Source organism: Fringilla coelebs, assembly GCF_963513975.1.
Source record: "Fringilla coelebs genome assembly, chromosome: 33".
NCBI classification, from domain to species: Eukaryota; Metazoa; Chordata; class Aves; order Passeriformes; family Fringillidae; genus Fringilla; species Fringilla coelebs.
Genome location: NC_140059.1, coordinates 626974 through 641530, shown reverse-complemented (window position 1 = coordinate 641530; position 14557 = coordinate 626974). Strand labels below are relative to the sequence as shown.

General features: G+C 56.6%; 2 protein-coding genes across 2 annotated transcripts; both read right to left on the bottom strand.

Annotated features, from left to right (window-relative positions):
* Positions 1-597: 597 nt before the first annotated feature.
* On the bottom strand, positions 598-9332 carry EEF1G (eukaryotic translation elongation factor 1 gamma). Its single transcript, XM_084224070.1, has 10 exons — positions 9264-9332; positions 8018-8176; positions 6864-6927; positions 6321-6463; positions 5408-5551; positions 4990-5119; positions 4605-4818; positions 3835-4007; positions 2582-2706; positions 598-1562 (listed from the first exon to the last, which is right to left on the bottom strand). Exons 1-10 carry the CDS (start codon positions 9276-9278, stop codon positions 1404-1406), a joined length of 1326 nt encoding a protein of 441 aa, XP_084080196.1. The 5' UTR covers positions 9279-9332; the 3' UTR covers positions 598-1403.
* Positions 9333-9517: 185 nt separating this feature from the next.
* On the bottom strand, positions 9518-14174 carry POLR2G (RNA polymerase II subunit G). The gene is made up of 8 exons (XM_084224078.1): positions 14066-14174; positions 13799-13908; positions 12020-12179; positions 11369-11419; positions 10865-10930; positions 10314-10385; positions 9863-9896; positions 9518-9692 (listed from the first exon to the last, which is right to left on the bottom strand). Exons 1-8 carry the CDS (start codon positions 14075-14077, stop codon positions 9679-9681), a joined length of 519 nt encoding a protein of 172 aa, XP_084080204.1. The 5' UTR covers positions 14078-14174; the 3' UTR covers positions 9518-9678.
* Between the last annotated feature and the right edge of the window lie 383 nt (positions 14175-14557).

Genomic DNA, 14557 nt, shown 5'->3' with positions numbered 1-14557 from the left:
CGCGGCCGGGGGGGGGGGGAAATGGGAGAGAACTGGGAGGAACTGGGACCGGACTGGGACTGAACTGGGACTGAACTGGAAGGAACTGGAATCAAACTGGGACTGAACTGGGAGGAAATGGGAGGAACTGGGATCAAACTGGGAGGAACTGGGACCAAACTGGATCCAGATGTGGCCGCGGTGGGGGCGGGGCCACATCTGGCGCTGCGCGGGGTGGGGGAGGGGACGCCCCGGAAGGAAATGGGGGGGGGGGCTCAAACTGGTTTGGGGGGCGGTTACTGGTTTATACTGGGAGGGGCCCCCCAGATGTGGAGGAGGGGAATCCAAGAAAATTCCAGAATTTTGCCCCAAATTCTTCGGGATTAGGAGGATTTTTTTTTTGTTTGTTTGGTTTTTTTTTCCCCGGGTTTTTTTTGGGCTGGGGTCACCCCGGGACCCCCCGAAATTCCCGGGCCTGCCCCAGGTTCTCGTCCTGATTGAAGCTTTGGAGGGATTTTAAGGAAAAATTGGGAATTCTGGACCTCCTGCAATCCTTTGGGACCCCCTGGAACGTCCCAAAATCCCCCCCCAAAATCCCCAAACCACTCCAAACTCTCGTCCTGTCCCAAACTTTTTATTGGATGGAGAAGCAAAACTCCCAGAGGGCCCCGAAATCCCGGGATCTGAGCCCAAAATTCTGGGATTTCAGCCCAAAATTCCAGGGGGTCACTTGAAGATCTCGCTGTGCTTGAAGGGCCCCGAAATCCTGGGATTTGAGCCCAAAATTTTGGGATTTGAGCCCAAAATCCTGGGATTTGAGCCCAAAATTCTGGGATTTGAGCCCAAAATCCTGGGATTTGAGCCCAAACTGATTTGAAGATCTTGAAAGGCCCCAAAATCCTGGGATTTCAGCCCGAAATTCAGGGATTTGAGCCCCAAGTTCCAGGAATTAAACCCCAAATCCCCGGATTTTGACCCATTTTATCCGAAGCTCTCGCCCTGGCTGAAGGGCTCTGAAGCCCCAGGATTTTTGCCCAAAACCCCAGGAATTTGTCCCATTTTATCTGAAGATCCTGCCCTGCTTGAAGGGCTCTGAAACCCAAGAATTTTTGACCCAAAACCCCGGGATTTCTGCCCAAACCCATGGGATTTTCTTTGAAGGTTTCCCCCTGGTTGAAGAGCTGCGAAACCCCGGGATTTTTACCCAAAATCCCCGGATTTTAACCCAAATTTCACTCAAAGACCCTGCCCTGCTGGAAGGGCTCGGAAACCCTTCCCTTTTTGACTGAAAAAATTTGAATTTTCGACCGAAAACCCCGAGGTTTTTGCCCAAACCCAGGGGATTTTCCGTGCAGGTGTTTCCCTGCTGGAAGGGGCTGTGAAATCCCGAATTTTTGCCCGAAATCCGCGGGTTTTGCCCCGTTTTATTTGAAGATCTTGCCCTGGTTGAAGGGCTTGCCCACGTGCCTGAACTCGCCCTCCCACAGGAAATATTCCGTCACCAGCGTCCGGCACTCGGCGCTGTCGGGGTCCAGCTTGCGCCAGGTGTAGGACTCGTAATCCACCTGCCAGTCCGGGCACAGCTGGGAAAATGGGGCAAAAAAATGAGAAAATGGGAGTCAGTTACCAAAAATGTAAAGTTATCAGAAAAAACTGCAGAAAAATCCGATATTCCCATCAAAAACCACATGGAAATCCAGGATTTTGGGGGGTTTTTGGGGTGTAGGACTCGTAATCCACCTGCCAGTCTGGGCACAGCTGGGAAACGGGGCAGAAAACGGGGAAAATGGGAGTCAGTTACCAAAAATCACAACTTTCTGCAAAAAACTGCAGAGAAATCCGATATTCCCTTTAAAAACCACATGGAAATCTGGGATTTTGGGGGTTTTGGGGTGGTTTTTGGGGTGTGGGACTCGTGATCCACCTGCCAGTCCAGGCACAGCTGGGAAATGGGGCAGAAAAATGGGAAAATGGGAATTAGTTACAGAAAATCACAACTTTCTGCAAAAAAATTGGATATTCCTAGGAAAAATAGCATGAAAATCGGAATTTCCCTGGGGTTTTGGGGTTTTTGGGGGATTTTTGGGGTTTCTGGCAGGTGTAGGAGTTGTGATCTACCTGGGCACAGCTGGGAAATGGTGCAGAAAACAGAGAAAATGGGAATTATTGACAAAAATCACAATTTTCTGCAAAAAACTGCATGGAAATCGGAATTTCCCTGGGGTTTTGGGGGTTTTGCCATCCCGTGGATTTTCCTGGGGAATTTTGAGGGGATTTGGGGAATTTTTGGGGTTTTCTCACCGTGAGGGCAGCTCCTGCCCCTGGAGTTTGGGCTATTTTGGGCCGTTTTGGGCTGTTTCAGTGAGGATTTTTGGGGTTTTCTCCCCAAAATCACTACCCCACTGATTTTTTGTGGTTATTTTTGAATTTTTTGGGATTTCCTCACCGTGAGGGCAGCTCCTGCCCCTGGAGTTTGGGCCATTTTGGGCCGTTTTGGGCTGTTTCAGTGGGGATTTTTGGGGTTTTCTCGCTCTGAACTCCACCCTGGTGGTTTTTGGGGGACGTTTTGGGGCCAGTTTTGGGGTTTTTGGGATCTCCTCACCGTGAAGGCCAGCTCCTGCCCCCTCATCACCCAGACCCCCGAGATGCTGCTGTCGTGGTCCTTCCCAAAGAGCACCACGGAGGCGAAGGCGTTCTTCCTCAGCTTGTCCAGGCGCTGGAACATCCCTGGGACGGGGAAAACGGGGGAAAACGGGGAAAAACGGGGAAAAGTGAGAGAAAGGGAGAGAAAGGGGACCTGTGAGGGGCTGGGGGGCTCTGGGAGAGGGGAAAAATGGGAATGATGGACGGGAAAGTGAGAGGGAATGGGAGAGGAAAAAGGCAAAAAGAGGGAAAAGGGAAAAAGAAAAATGGAAAGAGAAGGGACAGACAATGAAAGGAGAGGGAAAAGGAAAATGGAATTGGGAAAAGAGACTGGAAAAGTGAGAGAAAGGAGAAAAAACCAGGAAAAAGGAGAAAAGGGGGACGGGAGAGGGAGGGCAGGAGAAGGGGGAGGGGAACGGCAGAGAGAGAGAGGAGGGAAAATTGGGGGAGAATGCGGAAAAAGGAGAGAAAGGGAAAGGAAAGGAGAAAAAATAGGGAAGGAAAAACCAGGGGAAAAAGGGCAGGGAGGAGGAAGAGGAGGATGAAGAAGATGAAGAGGATGAAGGGGTAGAGAAAGAAGAGGAGGAAGAGGATGAAGAAGAGGAGGAAGAGGATGAAGAAGATGAAGAGGATGAAGGTTTGGGGGGGCTCCTCGGGGTGGGGAAGGACAGAGATAGGAAGGATGGGGGTGGGTGACAGCAGGGACAGGGATGGGGATGGGGGTGAAGATGAAGATGAAGACAGTGAAGATGAAAATGAGGATGATGATGAGGATGATGATGAGGATGATGAAGATAATGAAGATGAGGATGAAGATGAGGGTGAAGATGAGGATGAAGGAGAGGATGAAGTTGAGGATGAAGATGAAGATGAGGATGATGACGAGGATGAAGGCGCACCTGTGATGAGGTTGCAGCTCATGAGGGTCTGGCTCAGCTCCTCGGGGTGGGGAAGGGTGGGGATGGGGATGAAGATGAGGATGAAGGAGAGGATGAGGATGAAGGAGAGGATGAAGAAGAGGACGAAGATGATGAAGATGATGCTGAGGATGAAGGCGCACCTGTGATGAGGTTGCAGCTCATGAAGGTCTGGCTCAGCTCCTCGGGGTGGGGAAAGGTGGGGATGGGGATGAAGATGAGGATGAAGGAGAGGATGAGGATGAAGATGAGGATGATGAAGATAATGAAGATGATGCTGAGGATGAAGGCGCACCTGTGATGAGGTTGCAGCTCATGAAGGTCTGGCTCAGCTCCTCGGGGTACCGGTACTGGCAGTACCACAGGGACCAACCCTCGCGGTCAAAGTGCTCCCAGAAGTGCGGCAGGGCCACGCCCAGCGTGTCCTCGTTGGAGTACTTGCGCTTGAACTCGTCCAGGACAAACGGACTGGGGACGGACAGACGGACAGAGTGACCCCTGACCCCTCACAGTGACCCCAGGGTGACCCTGAACCCCTCAGTGTCCCTGTGTCCCCTCAGTGTCCCTCTGTCCCCACGCCCAGCGTGTCCTCGTTGGAGTACTTGCGCTTGAACTCATCCAGGACAAACGGGCTGGGGACGGACAGACGGACAGAGTGACCCCTGACCCCTCACAGTGACCCTGAACCCCTCAGTGTCCCTCTGTCCCCACGCCCAGCGTGTCCTCGTTGGAGTATTGCGCTTGAACTTGTCCAGGACAAACGGACTGCGGACAGATGGACGGACACAGGGGAGACCCAGAGTGACCCCACAGTGACCCTAAAAGCCTTGGAGTGTTCCCCAGGTGTCCCCCAGCTGTGTCCCCAGGTATCTCAGGTGTGTCCCCACCTCTTGGGCAGGTGTGCAAAGGGGTCCTTGGCCTTGGGCTCAGCTGCCAGGACCTGCCAGGTGTGTCCCAGCTGTGCCCAGGCGTGTCCCTAACCCCCCCCAGGTGTGTCCCAGCTGTGCCCAGGTGTGTCCCTAACCCCCCCAGCTGTGTCCCCAGGTATCTCAGGTGTGTCCCCACCTCTTGGGCAGGTGTGCAAAGGGGTCCTTGGCCTTGGGCTCGGCTGCCAGGACCTGCTCGCACTCGTCCAGCTCCTCCTCGGGCTGCGGCCGCTTCTCCTCCTTCCGGGGGGGCTTCTCCTTCTTGGGGGGCTCCTTCTCCCTCTCCCCCTTCCTGGGGGGCTCCTTCTCCTTCTCCTTCTCCTTCCGGGCCTGGCTCTCCGCAAACTTCTTGGCTTTATTTGACAAAAAAATAAAAAATTCCCATTATTTTGGGGCTTCTTAAGTCAAAAAACGCCCAAAATTTCACATTTTCTTGGCTCAAAAAAAGGACTCGGTTCCCCCAGGTGTGCCCAGGTGTGTCCCACCCCCCAGGTGTGCCCAGGTGTGCCCCCAGGTGTGCCCACCGTCGAACTGGGCCATCCTCTGGCACAGCTGCACCTCGCCCAGCACGGCCTTGAACTGGGGCTGGTTCAGGCAGGTGAGGAACCAGCGCGTGACGTTCCCGAAGGGGCCCCGGAAGGCGGGGTCCAGCACCTGCGGAGAGAAACACCTGAGATACACCTCAGATACTCCTGGGGTACAACTCAGATACACCTGGGTACAACTCAGATACACCTGGGATACACCTGAGATACACCTCAGATACTCCTGGGGTACAACTCAGATACACCTGGGTACACCTGGGATACTCCTGGGGTACACCTGAGATACTTCTGGGGTCCCACAAATGCACCCTGACCGCACCCCAAATACACCTGGGAGCCCCAAAACCACCTCCAGGACACCCCCAAACCCCCCCAAACCCCCCAGGTGAGGCCGTACCTGTTTGTAGAGCCAGAGCAGGGCGCAGACCAGGCTGATGTCGGCCAGGCTCACCCTCTCCCCCACCAGGAAGGTTCTGGTCCTCAGGTGCCCGTCCAGGACCCCCAGCACCTTCCGCACCTCCTCCTTCGCCACCTCCGTGGCCTGGGACCCCAAAAACAGAGGGGGACCCCGAGTCGGGGAGGGCACCCCAAAACCCGGGAGTGCACCCCAAACCCCGGGGGGGCACCCCAAAATTGGGGAATGTACCCCCAAACCAGGGAATGCACCCCAAAACTGGGATGGAGACCCCGAAATCAGGGAGTGCACCCTGAAATTGGGGAATGCACCCCAAAAATGGGATGGGGAACCCAAAATTGGGGAGAGGAAAATGAAACTGGGGAATGGACCCCAAAATCGTGGAGGGAAACCCCAAAAGTGGGGAATGCGAGCCAGAGTTTGGGAGGGGAACCTCAACATTGGGCAAGGGACCCCAAAATTGGGATGGGGAACCCCAAAACCACCCCTGACCCTCCCAAATCCCCTCAGATCTCCCCCAGGACCCCCCAAAGAAACCCAAAATCCCCCAAAATGGCCCCCCCCGTTCGCTGTAGTGCAGGATGCCCAGCGTGGGGAAAACCCCAAAAAACATTCAAAAATATCAGGAAAAATTCAAAAAAATCCTAAAAAATTCCCCAAAAATCCCAAAAAAATCCCCAAAATTCCCCAAAACTCCCCCAATCCTCCCCAGGGGAGGAGGCCCCACCTGTTTGTTGTAGTGCAGGATGTCCGGCGTGGGGAACACCCCCAAAAATATTAAAAAAAATCAAGAAAAATTCAAAAAAACCCTAAAAAATTCCCCAAAAATCCCCAAAAAAACCCCCAAAAAATCCCAAAATTTCCCAAAAATCCCCCAATCCCGAGGAGGCCCCACCTGTTTGTTGTAGTGCAGGATGCCCAGCGTGGGGAACACCCAGGTGCTGGCCGGGGGCACGACGTCGCTGTCGGCGAAGTTCACCCACTGCAGGACGGCAGCTGCGGCCTCGGGGGTGCTGCCCCGCAGCTCCTCCGTGCTCACTGCTCAGGAAAGGGTTAATCAATTAGCAAACAGGGTCGTTAATTAGGGCAGGGACCGGATGGAGGCCAGGAGAAATCGTTAATGAGCAAAGGGACATCGTTAAGGGGGGGGATAAAGTGATGAACTTGGTGCTCACTGGGTGGGAAAGGGTTAATTAATTTGCCAGCGGGGTCGTTAATTAGTCAGCGGGGTAGTTAATTAGGGCAGGGACCCGTTAGAGACCAGGAGGAATCGTTAATGAGCAAAGGGGATCGTGAAGGAGCCATCAGTGACTGACTCTGGGCTCCAGTGCAGACAAGAAAGGGTTAATTAATTAATTAACTAATTAATAACCAAGAGAAAGGAACCCAACTAAGAGCGGAGGGCGCTAATTAAGGCCCAATCAGGCTAATTACCCACCATAGTAGGCGATGGCGTTGCTCTCAAAGACGCAGAATCCGTCGTCCCCCTCGAAGGCCGGGACCTGCAAGGGAGATTTGGGGTGAAACCCCCAAAATTCTGACCCCAAACCCCCAAATTCTACCCCAAAACCCCAAATTCTGACCCCAAACCACCAAACTCGGACCCAAAAACTCGAAATTCTGACCCAAACCCTCCAAATTCTGACCCAAACCCCCAAATTCTGACCAAGAATCCCAAATTCTGACCCAAAAACCCCAAATTCTGACCCAAAACCCCCAAATTCAGACCCAAAACCTCCAAATTCTGACCCAAATTGTGACCCCAAACCCCCCAAAACCCAAAAAACCTCAAGTTCCCTCCCCAAAACCCAAATTCCCCAAACCTCAAATTCTGTTAAAGCCAAACTTCCCAAATTTTGGTGTTTGGGGTTTTTTTTGGGGTCACGACGCACCTTCCCCAGCGGGAACTTCCCGAGGAGCTGGGGGAGGGAACCTCCCAAACCCCAAATTTGGGGATCTCAGGGGGGAATGCCAAACCCCACACCCCAAATCCCAAACCCCAAAGCCCCCAAATCCCAGAGCCCCCAAACCCAATTTTGGGCTGGTTTTGGGGTGTTTTGGGCATTTTTTACCTTCCCCAGCGGGAACTTCCCGAGGAGCTGGTGGGGGGGAACCTCCAAAACCCCAAATTTGGGGATCTCAGGGTGGAACCCCAAATCCCAAAGCCCAGAGCCCCAACCCTGATTCTGGGCAGTTTTTGGGGTGGTTTTGGACGTTTTACCTTCCCCAGCAGGAACTCCCTGAGGAACTGGGGATCTGAACCTCCCAAACCCCAAATCCCAATCCCCCCAAACCCCAATTCTGTTCTTAGGGTGTTTCTGGGATGTTTCTGGGCTGCTTTTGGGGTATTTTTGGGGTGTTTTGCCTTGCCCAGAGGCAACTTCTTGAGGAACTGGGGGGTCAGAACCTCCCAAACCCCCAAGTCCAGAGCCCCAATTCTGTTTTTAGGATGTTTCTGGGCTGTTCTGGGGGTTTTACCTTGCCCAGAGAGAACTTCTTGAGGAACCGGGGGATCCGAACCTCCCAAACCCCAATCCCCAAGCCCCAATCCTGTTTGTAGGGTGTTCTGGGGTGAATTTTGGGGTGTCTTACCTTGCCCAGAGGGAACTTCTTGAGGAACTGGGGGCTGCGGTTGGTGTGGCCGAAGCTGAAGTGCGGCGGGGCCGAGAGCACGCGCAGCCGGGCGCCCGAGTACTGCGCCGCGATCAGCGCCTTGAAGGCGCGCCAGTTCTCGGGGTACGTGTACAGGGTCTGGGGGGCAACAGAGGGTCCACAGTGTCCCCAGAGGGTCCCCAAAGTGTCCCCAAAATCTGGGATACGGGGGTGGCACGGGGGGTCCTGAATTGGGGACTCAAAGTTGGGCCCACAGTGATTGCGGTGCGAAATCCTCCCCGGGTTTTGGGGTACGGGATGTCCAGAGGGTCCCAAAACATCCCCAAAATGTCCCTTAAAGTGTCCCTAAAGTGTCCCCAAAATGTCCCTAGAGATTCCCCAAAGTGTCCCCAAAATCCGGGATACGGGGGTGGCACAGGGGGTCCCGAGCTGGGGACTCAGAGCTGGGCCAGCAGTGATTGGGGTGTGAAATCCACCCCAGATTTTGGGGTACAGGATGTCCAGAGGGTCCCCAAAATGTCTCTTAAGTGTCCTTTAAAGTGTCCCCAAAATCTGGGACACGGGGGTGGCACAGGGGGTCCCCAATTGGGACTTTAAATTGGATCTGCAGTGATTGGGGTGGGAAATCCCGCCAGATTTTGGGGTACAGGATGTCGAGAGGGTCCCCAAAGTGTCCCTTAAGTGTCTCCAAAGTGTCCCCAAAATCCGGGACACGGGGGTGGCACGGGGGTCCCCAACTGGGGACCCAAAGCTGTGACTGGGGTGTGCAGACCCCCTGGTTTTGGGGTCCAGGACACCCGGAGGGTCCCCAAAGTGTCCCCAAGGTTTGGGCCCGGGGTGGCCGCGGGGTCCCGAACCGGGGGCACAGCCTCGGGTCCCACAGCGGCGCCGCCTGAACCCCCCGGATTTTGGGGCTACCGGGGAAGGAATGGGGGGGAAATTGGGCCAGGGGGTCCCCAAAGTGTCCCCAAGGGTGTGACACCCCCCGTCCCCCCCGCCCTTCATGAGGGAACACCCCCGCCCCCCCCCCCCAACCCCGGCTCCCCTCAGGGCTCCCCCCCCCCCCCTTCCCGCCGCCATCCGCGCCCCCCGGAGCATCCCCGCGGCTCCGGACCCGGCTGAGCCTCATCCCCACTGTCCCGCGGCTCTCCCGGTGGCGGCGGGGAGGCGGCGGAGCGGCGGGGGAAGGAGGATGGCGGCGGATGGCGGCGGCGGCCGCACTCACCCCGGACACCGCCATCTTGGAGAGCGCGGAGAGAAGGCCGGGCCGCGGCCGCAAAGCGCGGAAGGGGGAGAGGGGGACAGCGCGACAGTGGCGCGCGGCGACGCAAAGCGCGGTTGCCGTGGAAACGGGGGGGGGTGCACTTAAAGGGGCGATGCCGCCTTAAAGAGGCAATAGCGCTGTGGGGCCCGTTCCGAGGTAAAGACCCCCCCCCCCCAAATTCCCGGACCCCCCAAAAGAAGCAGAAAAGGCGGAAAATGGGTAAAAAAAGCTTTTATTGGGAATGTGGCGGGGAAAGGTGGAGCCTCCCCAGCTCTGGGGGTGGCCCTGCCACCAGAGCCCCCCAACCATGGTGGAGAGAGACCCCCAAAATTTGGGGGGACAGAAACTGGGGAGGGGTCCCGGCTGCTCCTGGGGCTCAGCTGACCAGGCCTGGGGAGAGAAGGGGAAGGGATGAGGGGGAGGGACCCCAAATCCCCTCCCCCGAATTCCCCTCGAGGTCCCCCCAGCCCTGCGCCCACCCAGGGACCCCAATCTCCCCCCGGGACCCCCAAACCCCCCCCGGGACCCCCGAAATCCCCCCGGGACGCCCCAAAACTCACCCAGGTAATCGTCCATCAAGGAGCCGATGGCAAACTGCGGGGGGAGGGAAGAATTTCAGGAATCCCCCCCAGATTTTGGGATTTCCCTCCCCCAAATTTTTGGATTTTTTTCCCCCAAATTTTGGGATTTTTTCTCCCCAGATTTTGGGATTTTCCCCCAGATTTTTGGGGTTTCACCCCCCAGCCAGCCCCCAGTTTTGGGGTCCCCTCAATTTGGGATTTTTCTCCCAGATTTTGGGATTTTCCCCCAGTTTTTTGGGGTCCCCCCCCGGTTTTGGGGTCCCACTGACAATGTCGTTGGTATTTTTGGGGTTTCTCCCCCCAGCCCCCCCGGTTTTGGGGTCCCCCCCGTTTTTGGGGTCCCACTGACGATGTCGTTGGTATTTTTGGGGTCCCCCCATTCCAGCCCCCCCGGTTTTGGGGTCCCCCTCGGTTTTGGGGTCCCACTGACGATGTCGTTCTTGTCCACGCGCGTCCCCACGATCTTCAGCCGGATCTCGTCGTCCTGCTGGATCACGATGTCCTGGGGGGCACGGGGGGCATTGGGGACCCCCTGACACCCCCAGGACCCCCCCAGAACCCCCCCAGGACCCCCTTGAACCTCCCCAGACCTTCCAGAACCCCCTCAAGATCCCCCAGGACCCCCCAAGACCCCTCCAGGAGCCCCCCTAAACCCCCAGGACCTCCCCAGACTCCCCAGACCCCCCCCAGGACCTCCCCCAAAACCCCCAGGATCCCTCAAATCCCCAGTTTCCCCCAGGACCCCCCCAAGTATCCTCAGGGACCCCCCCCCAAAATCCGCCTGGGCCCCCAACCCCCCCCTGGACCCACCCAGACTCCTCAGGACGCCCCCAAAACTCCCCAGACCCCTCCCAGGACCCTCCAGACCCCTCCCAGGACCCCCCAGACCCCTCCCAGGACCCCCCAGACCCCCCCCGGACCCCCAAGATGCCCCCAGGACCCCCTCCAGACCCCCCCCAGCCCCCCCCCAGCCCCCCTCACCTCGTCCACGGTTTTGTAGCAGGGGGGGTTGGAGTTGGGGTCGAATTCCATCTCGGAGGGGATGGACTGGGGGGGCAGGGGGCCTCAGGGGGGGGGTTGGGGTCCCCTTCCCCCCCTGGTGACACTTCTGGGGGGTCCCCTCCCCCTAATGACATTTTTGGGGTGCCCCCTCCCCCCTTTGGGGTGTCCCCTCCCCCCTCAGTGACATTTTTGGGGTGTCCCCTCCCCTTGTTGGGGTATCCCCTCCCCCCAGGTGACATTTTTGGGGTGTCCCCTCCCCCCTCAGTGACATTTTTGGGGTGTCCCCTCCCCTTGTTGGGGTGTCCCCTCCCCCCAGGTGACATTTTTGGGGTGTCCCGCCCCCCAGGTGACATTTTTGGGGTGTCCCCTCCCCTTGTTGGGGTATCCCCTCCCCCCAGGTGACATTTTTGGGGCGTCCCCTCCCCCCAGGTGACATTTTTGGGGTCTCCCCTCCCCTTTTTGGGGTGCCCCCTCCCCTCTCACGTGGCGGGAGATGAAGCAGGACATCGGCCCGATCTCGGTGAACAGCCCGACCTGGGAACGGGGCAAAAAGGGGCAGGAATGGGAAAAAGGAACAGAAATGGGGCAAAAAGGGGCAGGGATGGGAAAAACTGAGAAAAACGGATAGGAAGGGGCAGGAATGGGGGAAAAATGGGACAGAAATGGGGGAAAAGGAACAGAAATGGGGCAAAAAGGGGCAGGGATGGGAAAAACTGAGAAAAACGGACAGGAAGGGGCAGGAATGGGGAAAAATGGGACAGAAATGGGGGAAAAGGAACAGAAATGGGGCAAAAAGGGGCAGGGATGGGAAAAACTGAGAAAAACGGACAGGAAGGGGCAGGAATGGGGAAAAATGGGACAGAAATGGGGAAAAGGGGCAAAAATGGTGCAAAAAGGAACAGAAATGGGGCAAAACGGGGTGACCCCGGACCGTGTTGACCTGGGTGCCCCCTGGGTGCCCCCTGACCCCTGACCTTGTTGACCTGTGTGACCACGGCGTGACCCCTGCTGACCCCTGACCCCCCTGTGGGTGCCCCCTGACCTTGTTGACCTGGGTGACCACGGCGTGACCCCTGCTGACCCCTGACCTTGTTGACCTGGGTGACCACGGCGTGACCCCTTGTGCCCCCTGACCTTGTTGACCTGGGTGACCACGGCGTCCACCACCTCGCCCTTGAAGGGGCGGAACACGATGGCCTTGTAGCGCACGGGGTAGAGCACGAAGCCCCGGCCCGGCTGGATCACCCCCGCCCCGATGTTGTCGATGGTGGTGACTGCAATGACGAACCCATACCTGAAATGGGATTTATGGGGGATTTATGGGGTTATTTATGGGGTTTATAGGGGATTTATTGGGGTTTATTGGGGCTCAGATCAGCCCCGGCCCGGCTGGATCACCCCCGCCCCGATGTTGTCGATGGTGGTCACTGCAATGACAAACCCGTACCTGAAATGGGATTTATGGGGGATTTATGGGGTTATTTATGGGGTTTATATGGGATTTATTGGGGTTTATATGGGATTTATTGGGGTTTATTGGGGTTGGAATCACCCCCGCCCCGATGTTATCAATGGTGGTCACTGCTATCACGAATCCATACCTGAAACAAGGGGTTTGTGGGGGATTTATGGGGTTTATATGGGATTTATTGGGATTTATTGGGGTTTATTTGGGATTTTAACGGGATTTATTGGGGTTTATTGGGGTTTAGATGTCATTTATTGGGGTTGGGATCAGCCCTGGCCCGGCTGGATCACCCCCGCCCCAATGTTGTCGATGGTGGTGACAGCAATCACGAACCCATACCTGAAACAAGGGGTTTGTGGGGTATTTACGGGGTTTATATGGGATTTATCGGGGTTTATATGGGATTTATTAGGGTTTATAGGGGATTTATTGGGGTTTATAGGGGATTTATTGGGGTTCAGATCACCCCCGCCCCGATGTTGTCGATGGTGGTGACAGCTATCACAAATCCATACCTGGAACAAGGGGTTTGTGGGGTTATTTATAGGATTTATATGGGGTTTATATGGGATTTATCGGGGTTTATATGGGATTTATTGGGGTTTATAGGGGATTTATTGGGGTTTATATGTCATTTATTGGGGTTCAGATCACCCCCGCACCGATGTTGTCGATGGTGGTGACAGCAATGACGAACCCGTACCTGGAATGGGATTTATGGGGTTTATTTGGGGTTTATATGGGGTTTATCGGGGTTTTATCAGGATTTATTGGGGTTTATTGGGGTTGGGATCACCCCCGCCCCGATGTTGTCGATGGTGGTCACTGCTATCACGAATCCGTACCTGAAATGGGACTTATATTAAATTTATTGGGGTTTATATGGGATTTATTGGGGTTTTATATGGGATTTATTGGGGTTTATTGGGGTTGGGATCAGCCTGGGCCCGATGCTGTCGATGGTGGTGACTGCAATCACGAATCCGTACATGGAATGGGATTTATATTAAATTTATTGGGGTTTATATCGGAATTATTGGGGTTTATATGGGATTTATAAAGGATTTCTTGGGGTTTACTGGGTTTTATTAGGATTGATTGGGTTTTATTGGGGTTTATACAGGATTTACATAGGGTTTATTGGGATTTATTGGGGTTTATTGGGGTTTATTGGACATTTGGAGCTCCCTCGGGCGTTTTGGGGTTGCTTTGGGTGGATTTGGGGTTTCTTGGGGGGGATTTGGAGTTTTTTTGGGTGGATTTGGGTTCCTTTGGGGTGTTTGGGGTTTGCTTGGGGCCGTTTTGGGCATTTTGGGGTTCCCGGGAAGGCCGCGGGGGTGCCCGGGGCGGGACTCGGGATTCCCGCCGCTGTTTTTGGGGCTGTTCCGGCGATTTTCGCTCCCTCCCGGTTCCCCCCCCCGCCCCCCGCCGGTGCCCGCGCTCACTTCCCGGTGCAGGTCCCCTCCACCTCGGTGAAGAGCTTCTGTTTGACGGTGTTGAGCAGGTTGGGCCCGAAGTACCGGGGGTGCAGGAGGATCTCGTGCTCCAGGGAGATCTGGCGGCACCGGGAGGCACCGGGGCTTACCGGGAGCGCTCCGGGAGGGCCCCCACGGGCGGGGACACCCCCGGGACCCCCCAGGGGACCCCGAGGCCGCCCCCCCGGTGCCACACGTGACCCCCCGGTGCCGCACGTGACCCCCGGTGCCGCTCACGTGGTAAAACATCCTCGGGCCGCCGCCGCCGCCGCTTCCGCCGGAAGTGACGCTCTCCCGCCAGAGAGCGCGGCGCTGATTGGTCGCGAACGAGCGAGGCCCCGCCCACCCAGCCGAGAGCGGCGCGCCTGGAGAGGGCGGGGCTACTTCCCGAGAGAGGGCGGTGATTGGCCGCTTATGAACGATGGGCGGGAACAGACGGGTGATTGACAGGGCGGGGACCAGGAGCGCCCCGGGAGCCCCAAAGACCCCCCAGGACCCCCAAAACACCCTTGGGACACCCCCAAACCCCCTCTGGACACCCCCAAAAACCTCCCGAACACCCCCGGACCCTCCTGAGACCCCAATACAGCCGGGGACCCTCCCGAGACCCCCAAAACACCCCTGGGACCCCCCCAAACCCCCTCTGGACACCCCCAAGTACCCTGGGACCCTCCCCAGACCCCCCCAACCCCCTCTGGACACCCCCCGACCCCCCTGAGACCCCCCCAA

Excerpts from the sequence above, each read along its gene's own strand:
- POLR2G (XM_084224078.1), bottom strand. Across the intron at positions 10,931-11,368 it reads CCTGCTTCATCTCCCGCCAC|TCCATCCCCTCCGAGATGGA; the intron begins GTGAGAGGGGAG and ends CTGCCCCCCCAG. Across the intron at positions 9,897-10,313 it reads GCGTGGACAAGAACGACATC|TTTGCCATCGGCTCCTTGAT; the intron begins GTCAGTGGGACC and ends CTCCCCCCGCAG.
- EEF1G (XM_084224070.1), bottom strand. Across the intron at positions 6,464-6,863 it reads CAACGCCATCGCCTACTATG|TGAGCACGGAGGAGCTGCGG; the intron begins GTGGGTAATTAG and ends TTTCCTGAGCAG. Across the intron at positions 4,819-4,989 it reads GAGGATGGCCCAGTTCGACG|CCAAGAAGTTTGCGGAGAGC; the intron begins GTGGGCACACCT and ends TGTCAAATAAAG.